At 46.9% G+C, this 18,514-nt stretch overlaps 1 protein-coding gene across 1 annotated transcript in view; it reads left to right on the top strand.

Moving 5' to 3' along the window:
- Positions 1-18,514, top strand: part of ano1a (anoctamin 1, calcium activated chloride channel a) — a 379,673-nt gene that overhangs the window by 308,117 nt on the left and 53,042 nt on the right. The window contains exon 21 of the mRNA XM_070899592.1: positions 1,661-1,806. Coding sequence (XP_070755693.1) covers positions 1,661-1,806 — 146 coding nt within the window. The remainder of the gene's footprint in view (positions 1-1,660; positions 1,807-18,514) is intronic.

Below are 18,514 nucleotides of genomic sequence, written 5' to 3'. Positions count from 1 at the left end.
GACCCTTTGTTACAGTATTCATGTGAGGGTTCAGTAATTTGAGATTGCAGTTCCCAAATGGTATAGTTGGCTCTACTCCAGTTGCTTCTAAAGGCTGTTTCAGATGTAAATAGTTTTCGGTTTCCTGACTTTATTGCCCGGATAAATTAATTTATTTACCCTATATTAATCATTATACTGTAAGATGAAATGTTGAATATATACATTTTAAAACTTTTAAATATTTTCACCTCTCTAATGATGCAGGATAGATAATTCTACTTCCAGTATTTAAGATGTAATCATTTGAGGCAAAAATAATTTTCCTCAACTCAGTCACTGAAATGTATTTGCTTCATGGGCTCTTTGCTTAAGAATTCATAACAACTCATTGCTATTACGAACTGGTTGGTTTATTAACAAAGGTGTAACAATCATACTACACACTACTAGTTCATCCACTAGGCTCACAACTGCATACCTCATCATGGATGACTTAGACCCAACTGACTGGGGTTTTATTGAGTCTTAGGAACATCACATGACTGGCTAAGCTACCCACAATGCAACAGCTTTACAAACCTGTGAGTATACTCAGGTGCATACATTATAGTCATCACTACATAAAAGATTGATTATCTATTCTTCTACTGGGCACATGTACAGATTCAACTATAAAATACAGTTTTACTCGATCCATGTTGTGTATTTTATTTATCATTGTGTACAAACAAAATACACAATCAACTTGGAGATCTTCCTACGTCACAGCATCCCTCTACAAATGCAATGGTCAGATCTTTTTCAATGCAACTTTTCAGTCAACTATATGAAGTCAAGTGAGGAAAAGTCAAAGACTTGCTGTTTCTCCTTCACAACCCCCTCCCCCAGCCCATACACCATCCCAAGAAGTTATACCAAGTCTCAGCTTCTTTGTCAGTGTCAGCTGTGGCTCAGTGGGTAGTACACTCGCCTCTGAGTCAGAAGGTTGTTGGTTCAAGTCCCACTCCGGAAACTTGAGCCCAAAAATCAAAGCTGACACTCCAGTGCAGTGCTGAGGGAGCATTGCACTGTCCAAGGTGACGTCTTTCGGATGAGATGTTAAATCGAGGCCCCATCTGCTCTCTCAGGTGGACGTAAAAGATCCCATGACACTATTTCTAAGAGCCAGGGGAGTTATCCCTGGTGTCCTGGCCAATATTTATCCCTCAACCAACATCACTAAGACAGATTATCTGGTCATTATCACATTGCTGTTTATGGGAGCTTGCAGTGCGCAAATTGGCTACTGTGTTTCCTACATTACAACAGGAGAGGCAGAAAAGCTACCATTTTGTCATAAAAATCTAACTGGTTAATATCCCTCGGGTAAGGGAAGCTGCCACTCCTGCCAGCTCTGCTCTACACTGGGGATAACTCCCCTACACATGATTCCAGACCTACACTGGTTGACTCTTGATGCCCTCTGAAGTGGCCTGGCAAGCAACTAGGGATGAGCAATAAATACCACCTAGCCACTGTCCCTCGCATCCTGACAAATTATATGTACACGTGGGAGGTAATGGGCTACTTCCTATCTTCTTTGAGGCACCAGCATGCCACGCTGTTGCATCTTCTATCTGGTTTCGACAGATATGTGCAAGTGTTAATAATAGAACTCTTCTCCCTTTTTATATTTCAGAAAACTGAAGAAGCTAATACGATATATAAAGGCAAAGAGAGAGGCCAAATTGGAAACCGAAAGCAATTGCAAGACTCCCCAGCAATATGAATCTGACTACAACTTGGAGCCATTTGCTGGTCTGACTCCAGAGTACATGGAAATGAGTGAGTATATTTCTTCAAGTTACAGTATCATACAGCCGTGTGCTGCACTTTATGCACACACACAAAGAAATAATAATCAGGTAACGGTGTAATCAGTCCTTGTTCTACATTGCCCATTGCGATCGTTTTCTGTCCGTAAAATTGAAAAAAACTTTTCATAAGAGCATTAATTTCTTAATTTAGTAGTGAGTGATCTGTAGTGACTTCATTCATTGCCATTTTTATTAAACTCCATTTCATTTTCTTTCAACCATTTTAAGGCTAACCCTTCAACAATCGCACCCATGTCCTTGGGAATACCTCCAAAACTGCTTCAACTCGCTTTGTCTCTCTCTGCCTTTAAAAAAAAAAATATCCCACAATCTCCTCGACCATGCCCTTTTGTCTACCTTTCATTAATTTCCTTTACTTCCTGGTAGAGAACCGTTTAACCCTATTGTAAAGCGCCGAAAGGTTCTGTTACATGAGCAGTGCTATTTTAACGTTGGTGCTGTTAGTGGCAGTAGTGATCATTCTGAACCTAGAGTGGAAGAGTATAAATACTCTTGCATATTCTTCTACCCACCCATTGCCTTTTCTCTGTGCTGAAGCCAATACTGCTTAAAAATCTATGCGAACGGCATCCCAAGAATTCATAACTATGGAGTGACTAATCTCTGGTATTCCTCCCACCTTGTCAGCGATGTCAACATCCTGTGAATGAATTTAAATAAAAATCTTGTGTCTTACTTTTTTTCCCCAAGTTTTTTGGTGTCCTGCCTCGTTATCCTGATCCTTCATTTGGGTTTTCTCAATAAATAGTTTTAATCTGACTGTTGTGACCTTTTTATGTGTATTTGTCAGCATGTGATCAGCCATGGAGCCAGACCAGAAATAGGCACAAGAGGAGGCCATTCAGCCACTCGGGCCTATTCTATCAGCTCATAGCTAATCTCTTCAACTCCATTTACCCGCCTTTTGCTCCATATCCCTTGACACCATTAGCTAACAGAGATCTATCTATCACGATCTTGAATTCTCCAATTATCTCAGCGCTCACATTATTTTGGGGAGAGAATTCCAGGTTTCTACTACCTTTATTTAAAGAAATGCTTTCCGATTTTGCTCCTGAATGGCTGAGCTCTAATTTTAAGATTATGACACCTCGTACTTAATTTTCCCCCATCAGAGGAAATAGTTTCTCTGTATCTACCCTATTGAATGCGTTTAACATTTTAAAGACCTCAGTCGGATCACCAATTCGACCAGTTACAATTGGAGGGAGAGGACACCACACTAGACCTAAACATTGAATAACTTCAGGCAGGCTAGTAAAATGGTAACTCGAATCAAAGTAGCATTAGGAAATGCACAACAGGGCAGTGAAATAAATATGATTGATGCAGGGAAGAGTGAGTTTCGTCATCTGAACTTTAGGTCATTGCTCTTCCTGAAAAATTATATAATAATGCGCCCAAAATTCCAATGCGGCCTTGGGTGGAAACTTGGCAGATCAGTTGAAAGAAAGTTCTGAAACCCACACAGAAGCTAGTTCTACCAGGATTCCACTCTGTTACAACTGAGCCATTTTCAGCTGTAGAGTGCAAGAGGGTGAACATTACATAAAAACAGAAACAGGCCATTTGGGCCCAAATAGTCCATGTCAGTGTTTATGCTCCACACGAGCCTCCTCCCCACCCTACTTCTTCTAATTCTATCAGCATATTCCTTTCTCCCTCATATTTATCTAGATTCCCCTTAAATGCATCTATGCTATTCGCCTCAACTACTCGATATGGGAACGAGTTCCACATTCTCTCCACTCCGGGTAAAGAAGTTTCTCCTGAGTTGCGTATTGGATTTAGAACATAATATGAAATAGGATGCATTTATTTGTACTAACTGAATTGCAGCCATTTCTCTGTTTGGCTTTCCATTATCACATGACCTATTGCTGATTGGTCCCCTTGTAAGATAAGCCACACCCTGACATTTCTCTGGAATGTGTAAATAGAACCACCCAGCCTAGCTTTGCACATTGTAACATGATCCATTTGGACTTCAGAAGTCAGAAAGGACACATCCCTCCCCCAGCCGAAGTCCCTTACCCCAGCACAAGTACATCCCACCCCCAGCCAAAATCCCTCCTTACCCCAGCACAAGAACATCCCACCCCCAGCCAATATCCCTCCTTACCCCAGCACAAGTACATTACCTTACAACCCCCCACCCCTCATAGATGGAGCATTGTGTGCAGATTGTTAACGGTTTATTGGGTATGAAGTGTCAGTGTCATGACTTCTGGATTTCATCCACTCCAATGATGTTGAGCGTGGGTATCAAGGGGGTCTCATCTCTCTCTCTCTCTCTCTCTCTCTCTCTCTCTCTCTCCTCTCGTGTTTCTCTCTCCTCTCGTGTTTCTCTCTCCTCTCGCCCCGCTCGCGCTCTCTCTCTTCTCTTCCCCCCCGCCTCCCCCAGTTCAGGACTCAGCAGGCAACATGGTGTTCGTGTTCAGGGCCAGTTCCGACGTATGCGCAGAAGCGTGAGTTAGGACAGATAGTCACTCTGTTAGAAATAGGAGCAGGAGTAGCTCCTTGAGTCTGCTCCTCCATTCAATAAGATCATGGCTGATCTGATTTAAATTCACTGTCTGTCTTAGATTTATAACCCCTACTCCCTCACAAGTGGAAATATCTTCTCTACGTGTACCCAATCAAGCCTCTTCATAATTTTAAAGGCCTATTAGGTCACCCCCTCAGCCATCACTTTGAGACAAGACCCCAGCCTGTTCAGTCATTAGCCTGCCTAAATCAAGGTGCCGTGCGTATCTGGGTGTGTTCCCAGGAATTCTGCTCAGTATGGCCTTCGAAGGCCTCGGTGAAATCCTCACCAGCTGACAGCTGGCGTGAGTTCCACCGAGGCCCAGGAAAGGCTCCAGAGTTCTTGCAGCCAAGGTAATCAATCCCACAGGGTATCAAACACCTTCTCTCCGCCCGCCCCCCCCCCCCCCAACCCCACAAAAAAAAGTTGCTTGACTGACTCAATTGGGAGCTAAAGATAGAGTTTATTTTATGGATGGACACTCCCTGGGCCTCCTCCCCTCTGACCCTCTGTAGGACCGTCATGCGGCCGTTCCCATTTTACTGATGGTTGTTGATCGCTGGCGATGCTGATGTTCCATTAAAAGGTGCAAGCTGTCATTGCCCTGGTATGCAAAGGATCTGGAGCTCCCAACATGGGCAGACTTGGGCTCAGCCTTGTCGCACTTCTGCCAGTGGAACAGCTGGATCAGAATTTAAGTCCAATGTTTCTGCCACTCGAGGAAAAGCTAAGGCTTGCATTTTATAGGGCCTTTCATGCCTTCAGGATGTCCCAAAGCGCTTTAGAGCCAATGAATGACTTTTAAAGTGTAGTCACTGTTGTAATGTAGGAAACGCGGCAGCCGATTTGCGCACAGCAAGCTCCCACAAACAGCAATGTGATAATGACCAGATAATCTGTTTTTTTTTTAGTAATGTTGATTTGAGGGATAAATATTGGCCAGTACACCAGGGAGAATTCAACCGCTCTGGTGGTGGACGGGGCCTCGGTTTAATGTCTCACCTGAAAGACGGCACCTCCAACAGTGCTGCAACTTCCTCAGCACTGCACTTGTGTCGGCCTAGATTTTTGAGAGTGGGACTTGAACATACAACCTTCTGACTCTGAGGCGAGAATGTTAGCAACTGAGCCACAGCTGACACTTTCGATTCTGAGATTATCTTTTCTTGGGACATGGCATTTGTAAATTGGTACCCTACGTAAACTTGAGGTGATCCAAAACTCGGCTGCCCATGTCCTATTTCACACCAAGTCTCACTCACCCATCACCTCTGTGCTCGCTGACCTACGTTGGCTCCCGGTTAAGCAATGCCTTGATCTTAAAATTTTCATCCTTGTTCTCAAATCCCTCCATGGCCTCGCCCCTCCCTATCTCTCTAATCTCCTCCAGCCCCACAAGATGTCTGCGCTCCTCCTAATTCTGCCCTCTTGAGCATCCCTGATTAAAATCGCTCAACCATTGGTGGCCATGCCTTCTGTTGTTTAGGCCCCAAGCTCTGGAACTCCCTGCCTAAACCCCTTCGCCTCTCTACCTCTCTTCCTCCTTTAGGATGCTCCTTAAAACCTACCTCTTTGACCAAACCCTGCTCTAATTTCTCCTTATGCAGCTCAGTGTCAAAATTTTAAAAAAAATATCATAATACTCCTGTGAAACGTCTTGGAACGTTTCACTGTTAAAGGTGCTATGAATACAAGTTGTTAGTATATTGAAATTGATGGATGTCCTGGCCACCCCCCTGCCTCCCCCTCCAGCTCTGGTGATGCCCGGCCGCTGGTCCCACACAGCTGCGGAGCACGTGGTGAGTGCAGTGGCAGCAACCTCTCTGACCTCTCCTCCTTCCACGAAATGGATCTCTGGCCATCCCAATGCCTGCCCACAGCCTGGAGCTAACATCTGGGAGAGGGAAGCATTGCCTCAAATCTCTCTCTCCTCCACTCCACACCTCGGATCTCTCTCCATCTCACCAAAAGGCACTGCTCAGCACTGAGCTTCTGGCTCGCAACTTGCCATAGGCAGCTCGACCAGTACAGTAGACCCTGGTCTCCAGTCACCTTGCCACTGGACCAAGACCTTGCTCTGCTAAGCTAGTGTGCAATGGCCACCCCACGTTAAAAGAACTCGCGCACAAGCATCTTCCACCCTTCAAAATGAAGTCCGGGTCCTGGAACATCAGGACCCTCATGGACAACCCCAACAGTGACAGACCGGAACGTCTCACTGCTATCGTTGCCCAGGAACTCAGATGCTTCGATGTCGACATCGCCACCCTAAGTGAGACCCAATTTGCAGGGGAAGGCCAGCTCAAAGAGCAAGATGGTGTTTACACCTTCTTCTGGAAAGGTAAACCAGAAGAAGAACACCGCCTCGATGGAGATGGCTTCACCAAGAATGAGCTGGTGGGCCATCTCACAGACACACCCTGCGGGATAAGCGAACGTCTCATGACTCTCCGACTCGCCCTAGCCCGGAACCAGTGCGCCACAGTTATCAGCGTGTACGCCCCAACACTTGATGCAACAGATGTGACCAAAGAGGAATTCTACTCCAGCCTCGAAGAATCCCTGTCCCGAGTCCCTACAGACAACAAACTGATCCTCCTCGGCTACTTCAAGAGTCAGTAAGGACACAGACCTCTGGGGAGGTGTGATCGGCAGAGAGCGGGTAGGGAAAACCAACTCCAGTGGTACTCTGCTCCTGACGAAATGCCTAGAACATGACCTTGTCATCACCAACACCTTGTTCCTTCAGAGGGACAAGTACAAGGCATCGTGGCAACACCCTCGCTCCAAACACTGACACCTGCTCGACTACGTCATCATCTGAGCGAGGGAACACAAGGACGTACGCATTACCCGCGCCATGACAGGAGCCAACGACTGCTGGACGGACCACCGCTTAATCCGCTCCGTCTTTAACATCTATATAGCCCCAAAGCAGCGACGGCAACAGAAACCTTGCTGCAGAAAAATTAATGCTGGGGCATTCAAAGACCCAGTTAAGAAAGCCCTATACAGCCAGCTCCTCACTATCAACCTGGTGACCATCGATGACCCCGAGACGCAGAGTTCCCATAGCGCCTTGTCTGCCCTCAAGGCCTCCATAGCCAGTGCCTGCGAAGAGATGCTCAGTCACTCAACCAGGAAACGCCAAGACTGGATTGACGAAAATGACCAGGAGATCCAGGAACTAGTAAGCCACAAGCGCAAGGCATTTCTGAACTTAAGCAGCAACCCAACTCGGGACCAGCAAAGCAGCTGTACAGGCAGCTGAAGGCCGAGGTTCAACAAAAAATCCGTGACCTAAATGTGGTGTATGTAGCACACAAATCGCTGACTCCACACGGTCTGATGTAAATCTATAACTGTTGCGACCTTCGTCCTTATTGTTCACCACACCTGAGACGCACTCTGGAGCTGGTCAGCCTTATATAGCACCTGTTGCGGGTACTACCAGGGTTTTCCACCACAGCGCCCTCTGTGGTGTGGCATAGTGCTTACATTACATTTAAGGTACTGGGACGATACACACATCATTACATAACATCACCTCCCCCCCCCCCCCCCCCCCCACCAGGACGCAGGACAACAATACACACATTACATAACATCACACTTGTCCAACAGAAGGCAGGTGGGCATAGACAGTGCGTTAGTATGGTACATATTATCTGGTACATTAACTGGTAACGGATCCTTGATTTCCTTGTTAGCCGTTATCATTAATTGTACTTCATCCATTATTTTACACAAATACAGTGGCCATTCAGCATTAAAAAAGTAATTCTTATTATAAATTCACTATCTCACATTAACACAGCTCATTTTAGACTCGCTCTGCCTTACAGAAGTCCTTTGTGGGGACCACCTCTTGGTAAGGCCCTTTTAAGGCTCCTGGGTGCACTTCTTTTTTAAGGCGCCATCTTTGATGCAGGAGGATTCCACGAGGCTTCTCCTTGGGTGTCGCCATCTTTGATGCTCTGCTGCTCTGACACGATGCCGCCGCCATCTTCTTCTCCGCCGCTCCGGATGCCCTCCGCCGTCGCAGCCTCCGCTCCCCTCCGCTGCCACCTGACTTGCCGCCTCTCCTGCGGCCGTCGTGGCCTCTCCAGCGGCCGCACTTGCCGCCTCCCCCACGGTCTCCGTAGCGGCCTCCAATGCGGCCGCCGACCTCCAGCTGCTGCCGCCGCCCGACACTAACAGCTCCTCGGCGGAGCTCTTCCGAACCGCCGGCCGTCCTGGATCCCTCGCACCCCGCCGGCTCATTTTCCCCCCCCCCCCCCCCCCCATTAGGCCCACCTCTGCAGGGCTGCTTGCCTGTGGGGGCTGGGGCTGCAGGGTCTCTGTGTGAGATCCGGGCCTGGGGCTTGCCTGTGGGTGGATTGAGGCTGCAGCTCCAGCTCGGTCGGCGTTGCTCTCTGGGGACCCGGGGCACGGCAGCACCCCGGGGAGCAGCAGCCTGTGGAGTGGTGAAGTCTTCCCAGCTCCCACGGACCGTCCCCATCCAACTCCGGCTGAGGAGTGTCGGCCCATCGCCTGCAATGACCCACAAAGATAAACCGTGCGTCTCGTCCCCGTGGGATACCTGCACCTCCGCTCTGCCGAGAACAGGTATTAGTGCCCTGGTGTAGGTACGCAGCTTCGCCGTGACCGGGACCAGCTTGGGTCTTGCAGCTGAGGTTAATCCACAGTTTATCAAAAGTTCTCTGACTCATCAACGACGGACCCGAGCCCGTGTCCACTTCCATACTCACTGGGACGCCGTTGATTTTTACTTCCCCTATCACTGGGGGCGAATCGTCGGTGCACGTATACAGTCCCAACACCTCCTCATCTTCTACCTGCTCCTCGCTGAACAGTGGATCATCCACCATCTCCTCAGCCACACAGTGAGTCTGATTTCTTTTACACATACGCTGAAGGTGGCCTTTAACGTGGCAGGTATTGCACGTATACTCCGCAAACCTGCACCGGTGAGCCCCATGGCTTCCTCCACAACGCCAGCATGGTGCTGCTTGATTGGCCCCCCCTCAGCAGACTCTGAGTTCCAGGATCCCGAGGTCCGTGCTCTCTGCCCCGGGCAGAGCCACGTTCTGCAGTTTTGTCCGTGGTGGGCGCTATCCTGTGGACAGTGCCTGCCGGGTTCGAGACTGTGTGGATTATTTGCTTGGTGCTGCAAGCCAAGGTCATATATGCCCGGCTGATGGCGATGGCCTTTGTCAGAGTGACTGTGGGTTCCGTGGCCAGCAGCTTGTGAAGGAGGCCCTCGTGGCCAATCCCCATAACGAAAACGTCCCGCAACGCCTCGTCAAGGTGTGCCCCAAAATCACACGGCGCCGCGAGTCTCCTGAGGTCCGCAGCATATTTGGTGACATCCTGGCCCTCGGGTCTGCAGTGATGGTAAAATTTGTATCTGGCCGTGAGGATGCTCTCCTTCGGTTTCAACTGGTCACGAATGAGTTCAGTCAGCTCCTCGTATGACTTGTCCCTGGCGCTTCCAGGTGCCAGCAAATCCCTGACGAGACAGTAAACCTCATCTCCACAACTGGAGAGCAATATCGCCTTACACTTCTCTCTCAGTGCGTATGTGTTCTCCGTCAGGTCGTTTGCTGTGAAGTAGTACTCGAGCCTTTCCGTAAAGGCCTCCCAATCATTGCCCACGGTAAAATCCTTTAGCGAGCCCAGAGTAGCCATGGTTGCGTGGAGTTCGTCCGCTTCCTCGTCGCCAATGTGGTGTATGTAGCACACAAATCACTGACTCCACACGGTCTGGTGTAAGTCTAACTGCTGTGACCTTCGTCCTTTATTGTTCAGCTCCAGAGTGCCTCTCAGGTGTGGTGGTCAGCCTTATGTCGCACCTGTTGCAGGTACTACCAGGGTTTCCCACCACAGCGCCCTCTGTGGTGTGGCATAGTGCTTACATTATATTTAAGGTACTGGGACGATACGCACATCATTACATAACACTAAAGATGGTGGGTGGAGAAAGCACAGGAGATCCAGCAGCTGGTCAACAGCCATGATGTGTGAGGATTCTTCAGTTCAGTCAAGACCACCTACGACCCAAGGCCCCACCCCACTGCTGGCCAAGAATGGAGAAGCACTCATTAAGGACACCGAAGCTGTCAAGACTCGCTGGAAGGAGCACTTCGAAGATTTCCTTAACCAAGACTCTACCTTCAACATGAGTGTCCTCTACTCCATCCCACAGCATGCTACCCACCACCATCTCAGCAAAACCACAGCCCTGCACGAGGTAGAAAAGGCCATCCATCAGCTCAAGAACAACAAGGCATCAGGAGCAGACGGAATCCCCACTGAGGCACTAAAGTGTGGCGGAGAAGCACTATTGGCACGAGTGCATGACTTTATCTTTCTTATCTGGAATGAGGTGAGCATGCCAGGAGATCTGAGAGATGCCGTAATCATGACTATCTTCAAAAAAGGGGACAAGTCCGACTGCGGCAACTACAAAGGAATCTCCCTGCTGTTGGCCACTGGGAAAGTCATCGCAAGAATCCTCTTCAACCGTCTTCTCCCTGTGGCTGAAGAGCTCCTCTGAGTCACAATGTGGATTCCATCCACTCGGGTACAATGGACATGATCTTTGTACGACAACTGCAAGAGAAATGCAGGGAACAGCACCAACCCTTGTACATGGTGTCCTTTGACCTCACAAAAGCGTTTGAACTATCAACCATGAGGGACTATGGAGCAGCATCCTCAGTTTAGTCTGCTCCCAAAAATTGTTCACCATCCTCTGCCTGCTCCACGACGACATGCAAGCCGTGATCCTGACCAGCGGATCCATCACAAACCCAATCCATGTCCGGACTGGACTGCGTCATCGCACCAACGCTCTTCTCGATCTTCCTTGCTGCAATGCTCCATCTCATTATCAACAAGCTCCCCACTGGAGTGGAACTACACTATAGAACCAATGGGAATCTGTTCAACCAATGTCTCCTCCAGGCAAGATCGAAGGTCATCCCATCCTCTGTCATCGAACTACAAGCCATCGTCAACACCTTCACCGAGGCGTACGAAAGCATAGGCCTTACACTAAACATCCGTAAGACAAAGGTCCTCCACCAACCTGACCCCACCACACACAGCACTTACCCTCCAGTCATAAAAATCCACGGCTCGGCGCTGGACAACATGGACCATTTTCCATACCTCGGGAGCCTACTATCAGCAAGGACAGACATCGATGACTCGGTCTAACACCGCTTCCAATGTGCCAGCGCAGCCTTCGGTCGCCTGAAGAAAAGTGTGTTTGAAGACCAGGATCTCAAATCTGGCACCAAGCTTATGGTTTACAAGGTAGTAGTGATAGCTGCCCTCTTATATGGCTCAGAAATGTGCAATATATACAACAGACACCTCAAAGCACTGGAGAAGTACCACCAGCGCTGTCTCCGCAAGATCCTGCAAATCCACTGGGAGGATAGATGCACCAATATCTCCAGCATCGAATTGCTGACCACGCTCGACCAGCTTCGTTGGGCGGGCCACATCACCCGCATGCCTGACATGAGACTCCCTAAGCAAGTGCTCCTACTTGGAACTCCTAGACGGCAAGCAAAGCCCCAGGTGGACAGAGGCTACGTTTCAAGGACACCCTCAAAGCCTCCTTGATAAAGTGTAACGTCCCCATCGGCACCTGGGAATCCCTGGCCCAAGACTACCCAAAGTGGAGGAAGAGCATCCGGTAGGGCGCTGAGCACCTTGAGTCTAGTTGCCGAAAGCATGCAGAAACCAAGCACAGACAGCGAAAGGAGAGTGTAGCAAACCAGGCTCTCCACCCACCCCTTTCTTCGCCATTACAACAGTGACTACACTCCAAATTGTGCCAGCTCTTTGAAATAGATATCCTATTAGTCCCACTTACCTGTCCCCATACCTCTGCACATGTTTCTATCCAATTCCCTTTTTGCAAGTTACTATTGAATCTGCTTCCACCACCCCTTCAGGCAGTGCATTCCAGTCACAACAACTCACTGCATGAAAAAAAAAATTCTCATCTCCACTCTGGTTCTTTTGCCAATGACCTTAAATCTGTGTCCTTTGATTACTGAGTCTTCTGCAGCTGGAAACCGGTTCTCCTTATTTACTCTATCAAAACCCTTAGTGCAACAGCTTCCCTGGATGTTGTGTCCATACCCACATTAATTTTACTATATTTGGGCCTGGAATTGAAAATGTAAAGTTTTGCTCTGTTAACCATATTGTGGACTATTTTTAGTGCAATTTCCAACGTCTGACTACCCAGATGTTAATCCAGAGACACCACACATGGGAAAGAAGTTTTTGACCTCTCATGTCTGTGATCTATTTCACCAGACCAAGGGAACAATATCCTATTCGTTGACCCTCCTAGTGCCTATTTGCATAAATAATGTGAGAAACAAAGAACTTGAATGAAAAATTAATTTATTTGATGTGAATAGTGAGCCTTTTTTCAAATTTATTAAATGATCATTTACGGTCTGTAACTTCACAGTATGTTAGTTTGACTCAATTTCCAGTGATATTAGATCTTCCCTCAGAGACTTGTCTTCTGCAAAATTTGCTCTCTCGACCATATTAAGAGGCCACAACTCTCATGTGCAGATGGAATGGCTGTTCACTGCAACTTAACTCTTCAAATGCCACAACCTTGATCTGGTTAAGCCTGAATGCAGCGGCATATTAAATCACGCCGTGCACTGTCATTATACACGACTCCCAAAGGTATTGTAGCCAACTGGTCTAAGACCCCACCTCTCTCTGTTGGATCACCTAGGCACTTTATAAATAGGACACTGACACCCACACTGAAAAAGAAAGACTTGCATTTCTATAGCGCCTTTCACGACCACTGGACATCTCAAAGCACATTACAGCCGATGAAGTACTTTTTGGAGTGTAGTTACTGCTGTAATGTAACAGCTCACAATCATCTAACTTAAAGATGAGAGTATGACCACCAAGCCAAGCTAATTGGATTAGCCAAATGCAGTGGGGTTTTGGTACTCTATTTAAATTCCCCAAGCTCTGTCGTAACATTGGAAAATAATTGTCATGGTGGGGGGTGGAAGTAATGCTCTCTGCATGCGTGTAGCGTCTCATGCTGGTAGTTTATTAAGAGTGCATCATTACAAATTCTTCCCAAGTGATGTTTTCTCAAAGTAAGTAAAACCATGTGAAATTCCTAACAGAGGACTAGTTCTTCAGGGGCAAGGACCCAGGGACAGCACGGGTCAGCCCACACTGCGCTATCTGTGCGCACTAGGTCCGTGCAGCAGAGCTGGTCTCCAGTCATCTTGGTTAATCCTTGCCACTGGACCAAAACCTAGCTCTGTTAAGCCCGTGCAACAGCCACCACACATTTAATAAAAAATTTAATCCACACACAGACATCCTCCACCCTACACTATGTAGTTCAGGACCTGGAATATTAGGTCCTTCATTGAAACACCTGTGAACTCATCCCTTTTTGGCATGGAAGCAAGTCATCCTCGATTCGAGGGACCACCTATGATGATGATACCATGATGTAGCCGAAAGCCTTTCATCACTTTTTAAATTCTTTCAGTTCTAGGCATAGTCCATCAGCAGCAACTTTACACCTAACTGCCACCTTAAAGTTGAGATTTCCAAGATAGCTGCTAATTTTCAACATTATTACACATTTGCACAAGTCAGGCTTACACTTTCTTGCGGAAGGATGTCCATTGTTCCCCTCCATCGGATCGATTTCAGAACACAACCACCAAATTATCCCCTGATGCATTCCCGCTGCAAGTTCACCTTTGCAACCACATTAAACTTGGAATATCATCATCATAGTCCCTCGAAATCGAGGAAGACTTACTTCCACTCCAAACGTGAGTTCTTAGGGGACTGTACAGTCCAATACGGGAATTACAGTCTCTGTCACAGGTGGGACAGACAGTTGTTGAAGGAAAGGGTGGGTGGGGAGCTTGGTTTGCCGCACGCTCCTTTCACTGCCTGCGCATGTTATCTGCATGCTCGCGGCGACGAGACTCGAGTGCTCAGCGCCCTCCCGGATGCTCTTCCTCCACTTGGGGTGGGCTTTGGCCAGGAATTCCCAGGTGTCGGTGTGGCTGTTGCATTTTATCAAGGAGGCTTTGAGGGTGTCCCTGAAACGTTTCCTCTGCCCACCTGGGGCTTGCTTGCCGTGTAGGAGTTCCAAATAGAGCACTTGCTTTGGGAGTCTGTTCGCATGCCTAACACAAATGTGGCCCCCTCCAATGGAGCTGGTCGAGTGTGGTCAATGCTTCAATACTGGGGATGTTGGCCTGATCGAGGACACTAATGTTGATGCGTCTGTCCTCCCAGGGGATTCGCAGGATCTTGCGGAGACATCATTGGCGGTATTTCTCTATATAAGCAGAGTGCCAAGACCCCACTACATTTTACTAATCCTGTTCGCTTGGCTCAGTGGTCGTACTCTCCTCTCTAACTTAGATGGTTGTGGGTTCAAGTCCCACTCTTGGAATCTGAGCGCATAATCTTGGCTGACGCTTCAGCATAGAACTGAGGGAGTCTTGCATTGTCTTCGGTGCTGTCTTTCAGATGAGCTATTAAACCAAGTCTAGTGGACATAAAAGATTCAATGGCAATATTAGGAGGTTGTTCTCCCGGAGGTGTCCTGGCCTATATTTATTCCTCAATCAAAAAGGGATTTGTTTGCTTGTTGACCTCATGGTGGGCCTTTCTGTTTGCAAAGTAGCTAGTGTGTTTACTCAGAAAACAAGAGTGACTGCTCTTCAAAAGTAATTAATTGGCTGCAAATTGGAGGTCCCAGCAGATTGGAAAACTGCAAATATAACGTCCCTATTTTTTAAAAAAAAGGAGGCAGGCAAAAAGCAGGAAACTATAGACCAGTTAGCCTAACATCTGTGGTTGGGAAAATGTTGGGGTCCATTATTAAAGAAGCAGTAGCAGGACATTTGGAAAAGCATAATTTGGTCGAGCAGAGTCAGCATGGAATTATGAAGGGGAAGTCATGTTTAACAAATTTGTTGGAACTCTTTGAGGATGTAATGAACAGGGTGGATAAAGGGGAACCAGTGGATGTGGTGTATTTGGACTTCCAGAAGGCATTTGACAAGGTGCCACATAAAAGGTTACTGCACAAGATAAAGGTTCATGAGATTGGGGTAATATGTTAGCGTGGATAGATGATTGGTTAAAGAACAGAAAACAGAGCCTGGATAAATAGTTCATTCTTGGGTTGGCAAACAGTAATTAGTGGGGTGCCGCAGGGATCCGTGCTGGGACCCCAACTATTTACAATCTATATTAACGACTTGGAAGAAGGGACTGAGTGTAATGTAGTCAAGTTTGCTGACAATACAAAGATGGGAGGAAAAGCAATGTGTGAGGAGGACGCAACAAATCTGAAAAAGGACTTAGACAGGCTAAGTGAGTGGACAAAAATTTGACAGATGGAGTATAATGTTGGAAAGTGTGAGGTCATGCACTTTGATAAAAAAAATCCAAGAGCAAGTTATTATTTAAATGGAGAAAGATTGCAAAGTGCTGCAGTACAGCGGGACCTGGGGGTACTTGTGCATGAAACACAAAAGGATAGTATGCCGGCACAGCAAGTGATCAGGAAGGCCAATGGAATCTTGGCCTTTATTGCAAAGGGGATGGAATATAAAAGCAGGGCAGTCTTGCTACACTTATGCAGGGTATTGTTGAGGCCACACCTGTGATACTGCGTGCAGTTTTGGCTTCCATATTTACGAAAGGATATACTGCTTTGGAGGCAGTTCAGAGAAGGTTCACTAGGTTGATTCCAGAGATGAGGGGATTGACTTATGAGGAAAGGTTGAGTAGGTTGGCCCTTTACTCATTGGAATTCAGAAGATTGAGAAGTGATCTTATCGAAACATATAAGATTATGAGGGGGCTTGACAAGGTGGATGCAGAAAGGATATTTCCACTGAGAGAAGACATTGGAATTAGGGGGCATAATCTTCGAATAAGGGGCTGCCCTTTAAAACTGAGATGAGGAGGAATTTGTTTTCTCAGGGTTGTAAATCTGTGGAATTCGCTGCCTCAGAGAGCTGTAGAAGCTGGGACGTTGAACAAATTTAAGACGGAGATAGACAGTTTCTTAACCGATAAGGGGTTATGGAGAGCGGGCAGGGAATTGGACCCGAGTCCATGATCGGATCAGCCATGATAGTATTAAATGGCGGAGCAGGTTCGAGGGTCCATATGGTCTATTCCTGCTGCTATTTCTTATGTTCTTACGTTCTTGGGATATCATGACTACATGGAAGGCACTATATAAATACAACATTCTTTCATGTTTCTAATGGTGGGTTTTCCACACAGGGCTGTGAATTCTACCATGAGCTGCTTTCTGCTAACTGGCTGCTAACAACAATCTTAAACTGCAATATTTCACAGTCTGTTGCCGATTTTAATGATGTCCCATTCACAAAAGCGTTTCCCCGGTAACAGCAAAAACTATGAAGCTTCCTCACCCCATCCAGCTTTCTGACAAATTACATTCTCCAGAGCTTCCAACCAAATATTTATAAATTGTCAGTTCAAACCTGAATTGATGCTCTGTTTTGAGAGTGTGCGACAGGGAACGCTAATCCTGTGGGATTTGGTCAGCTATTGTGCTGAACATGAGAGAGATTTGAATGAAAGGGAGACAGTGGTTAAAATACCAAACTAATCATTCCTTTCCTTCAGAGGTTTTCTGTTTTGGCCCAGCTGTGGTTGAGGTGAGCCTTTCCACTTGCTGCTGCTTTGCACGTTTCTTCTGCATGATTGTTTAATCTTTTTTACATGCAAAACCTAGAGTTTCACTCATCAAATCTTTAAGTTTTACCCGTGCTTGTTTTTTTTTAAAGCTCGGTATGAATCAGCAGACAAAACTGAGAGTCACATTGCATTTTCCAATTTTAGATTCTCCGTTCACCACTGGCCCCCTCTTAAGTTTCTCCTGTTATATAACGTGTACACCATTAACTTGCCTGCCTCAGACTAACATCCCACATGATAGGGGGATGACGGTTTCGGGTGTCCATGAAGCGAAATGTTTTCCCCCAGAGTCATGGCTGAATCCTCAATGCTGAGTAAATCGTACAACAAAGATCTTTAGGCAGGTTGCTGGAATTCGTCAATTCCTGCGGGGATTCAGAACTGAGGTTATTCAGACTGGTGCACACTTGGTCACATAGGAATCAAGGATTTAAAATTGAAGAAGTGTCTCACCTTAAATACCCGTTGTGGGCAATTGGGTAGAGGAACAGTGGGCCAGAATGTGCGGTGCTTTCAACGGCATACGCTCACTGCACACAGTCGTAATCCTTCTGAGTTCCCGCAAGTTCCAAGTTTCTGCAAGCACAAAAGCCCGGAATTTGCAATCTGTCGAGTTACGCCTTGGCAGATCATACGATCCGACTGAAAAATCCCTTTCGCTTGCGCAGAGTTGGGCGCTTGCCTATCAGTTGCCCACAAAACTCTTACGTTTTGTAAAAGCAGGCATAGGGCCTGTTTTTTTCCAGCATAAGGGTTATTATAAATCTCAAATAAGAAATGATGCACAAATACTAAAATTCGTTTATGCAAATATTGGCCCTGATTAAAATGTTTAAAACTATTTTTCAAACAATTAACTTTTTATTGTATTTGGTGTAATGAAGGAACTTTAAATTAAATTTGAAAATTGGAACATTTATATTTGAGTTGTCTAAATTTTTTAATTATTTGGGGATTCCGTTTCATGTCATTCGGAGATTCCATTCAGAAATGACTGCAATAGAATTCTCCGTTCTCTTTGGAGGACCTGGCCCACGTGATGCCAGGGACGCTTCTGAACCACCTGCGCCCCTGAGATCCGTGGGCCTTTATGCAGCCGTATGACTGCAGGTCTGAAACCCAAACTTTCTGTAGCTTTAGAGTCAGGAGGTAAGTTCGTAGATGTTTCGTGGGTCGGAGGCGTACTTTGGAGGTACTCCTTTAACCACATTCAGAGCCATTAGTGTCCTTTGGATTGTCACAAGCTACAGATATCACTGAGATCAAGGCTTTCTTTGCAGTTTACCACACCACAGCAATCCCATCCATGAGCAATGGGAAATGTTACAGC

Source organism: Pristiophorus japonicus, chromosome 14 (genome assembly GCF_044704955.1).
Source record: "Pristiophorus japonicus isolate sPriJap1 chromosome 14, sPriJap1.hap1, whole genome shotgun sequence".
Taxonomy (NCBI): domain Eukaryota; kingdom Metazoa; phylum Chordata; class Chondrichthyes; family Pristiophoridae; genus Pristiophorus; species Pristiophorus japonicus.
This window is presented reverse-complemented; position numbering and strand designations above follow the sequence as displayed.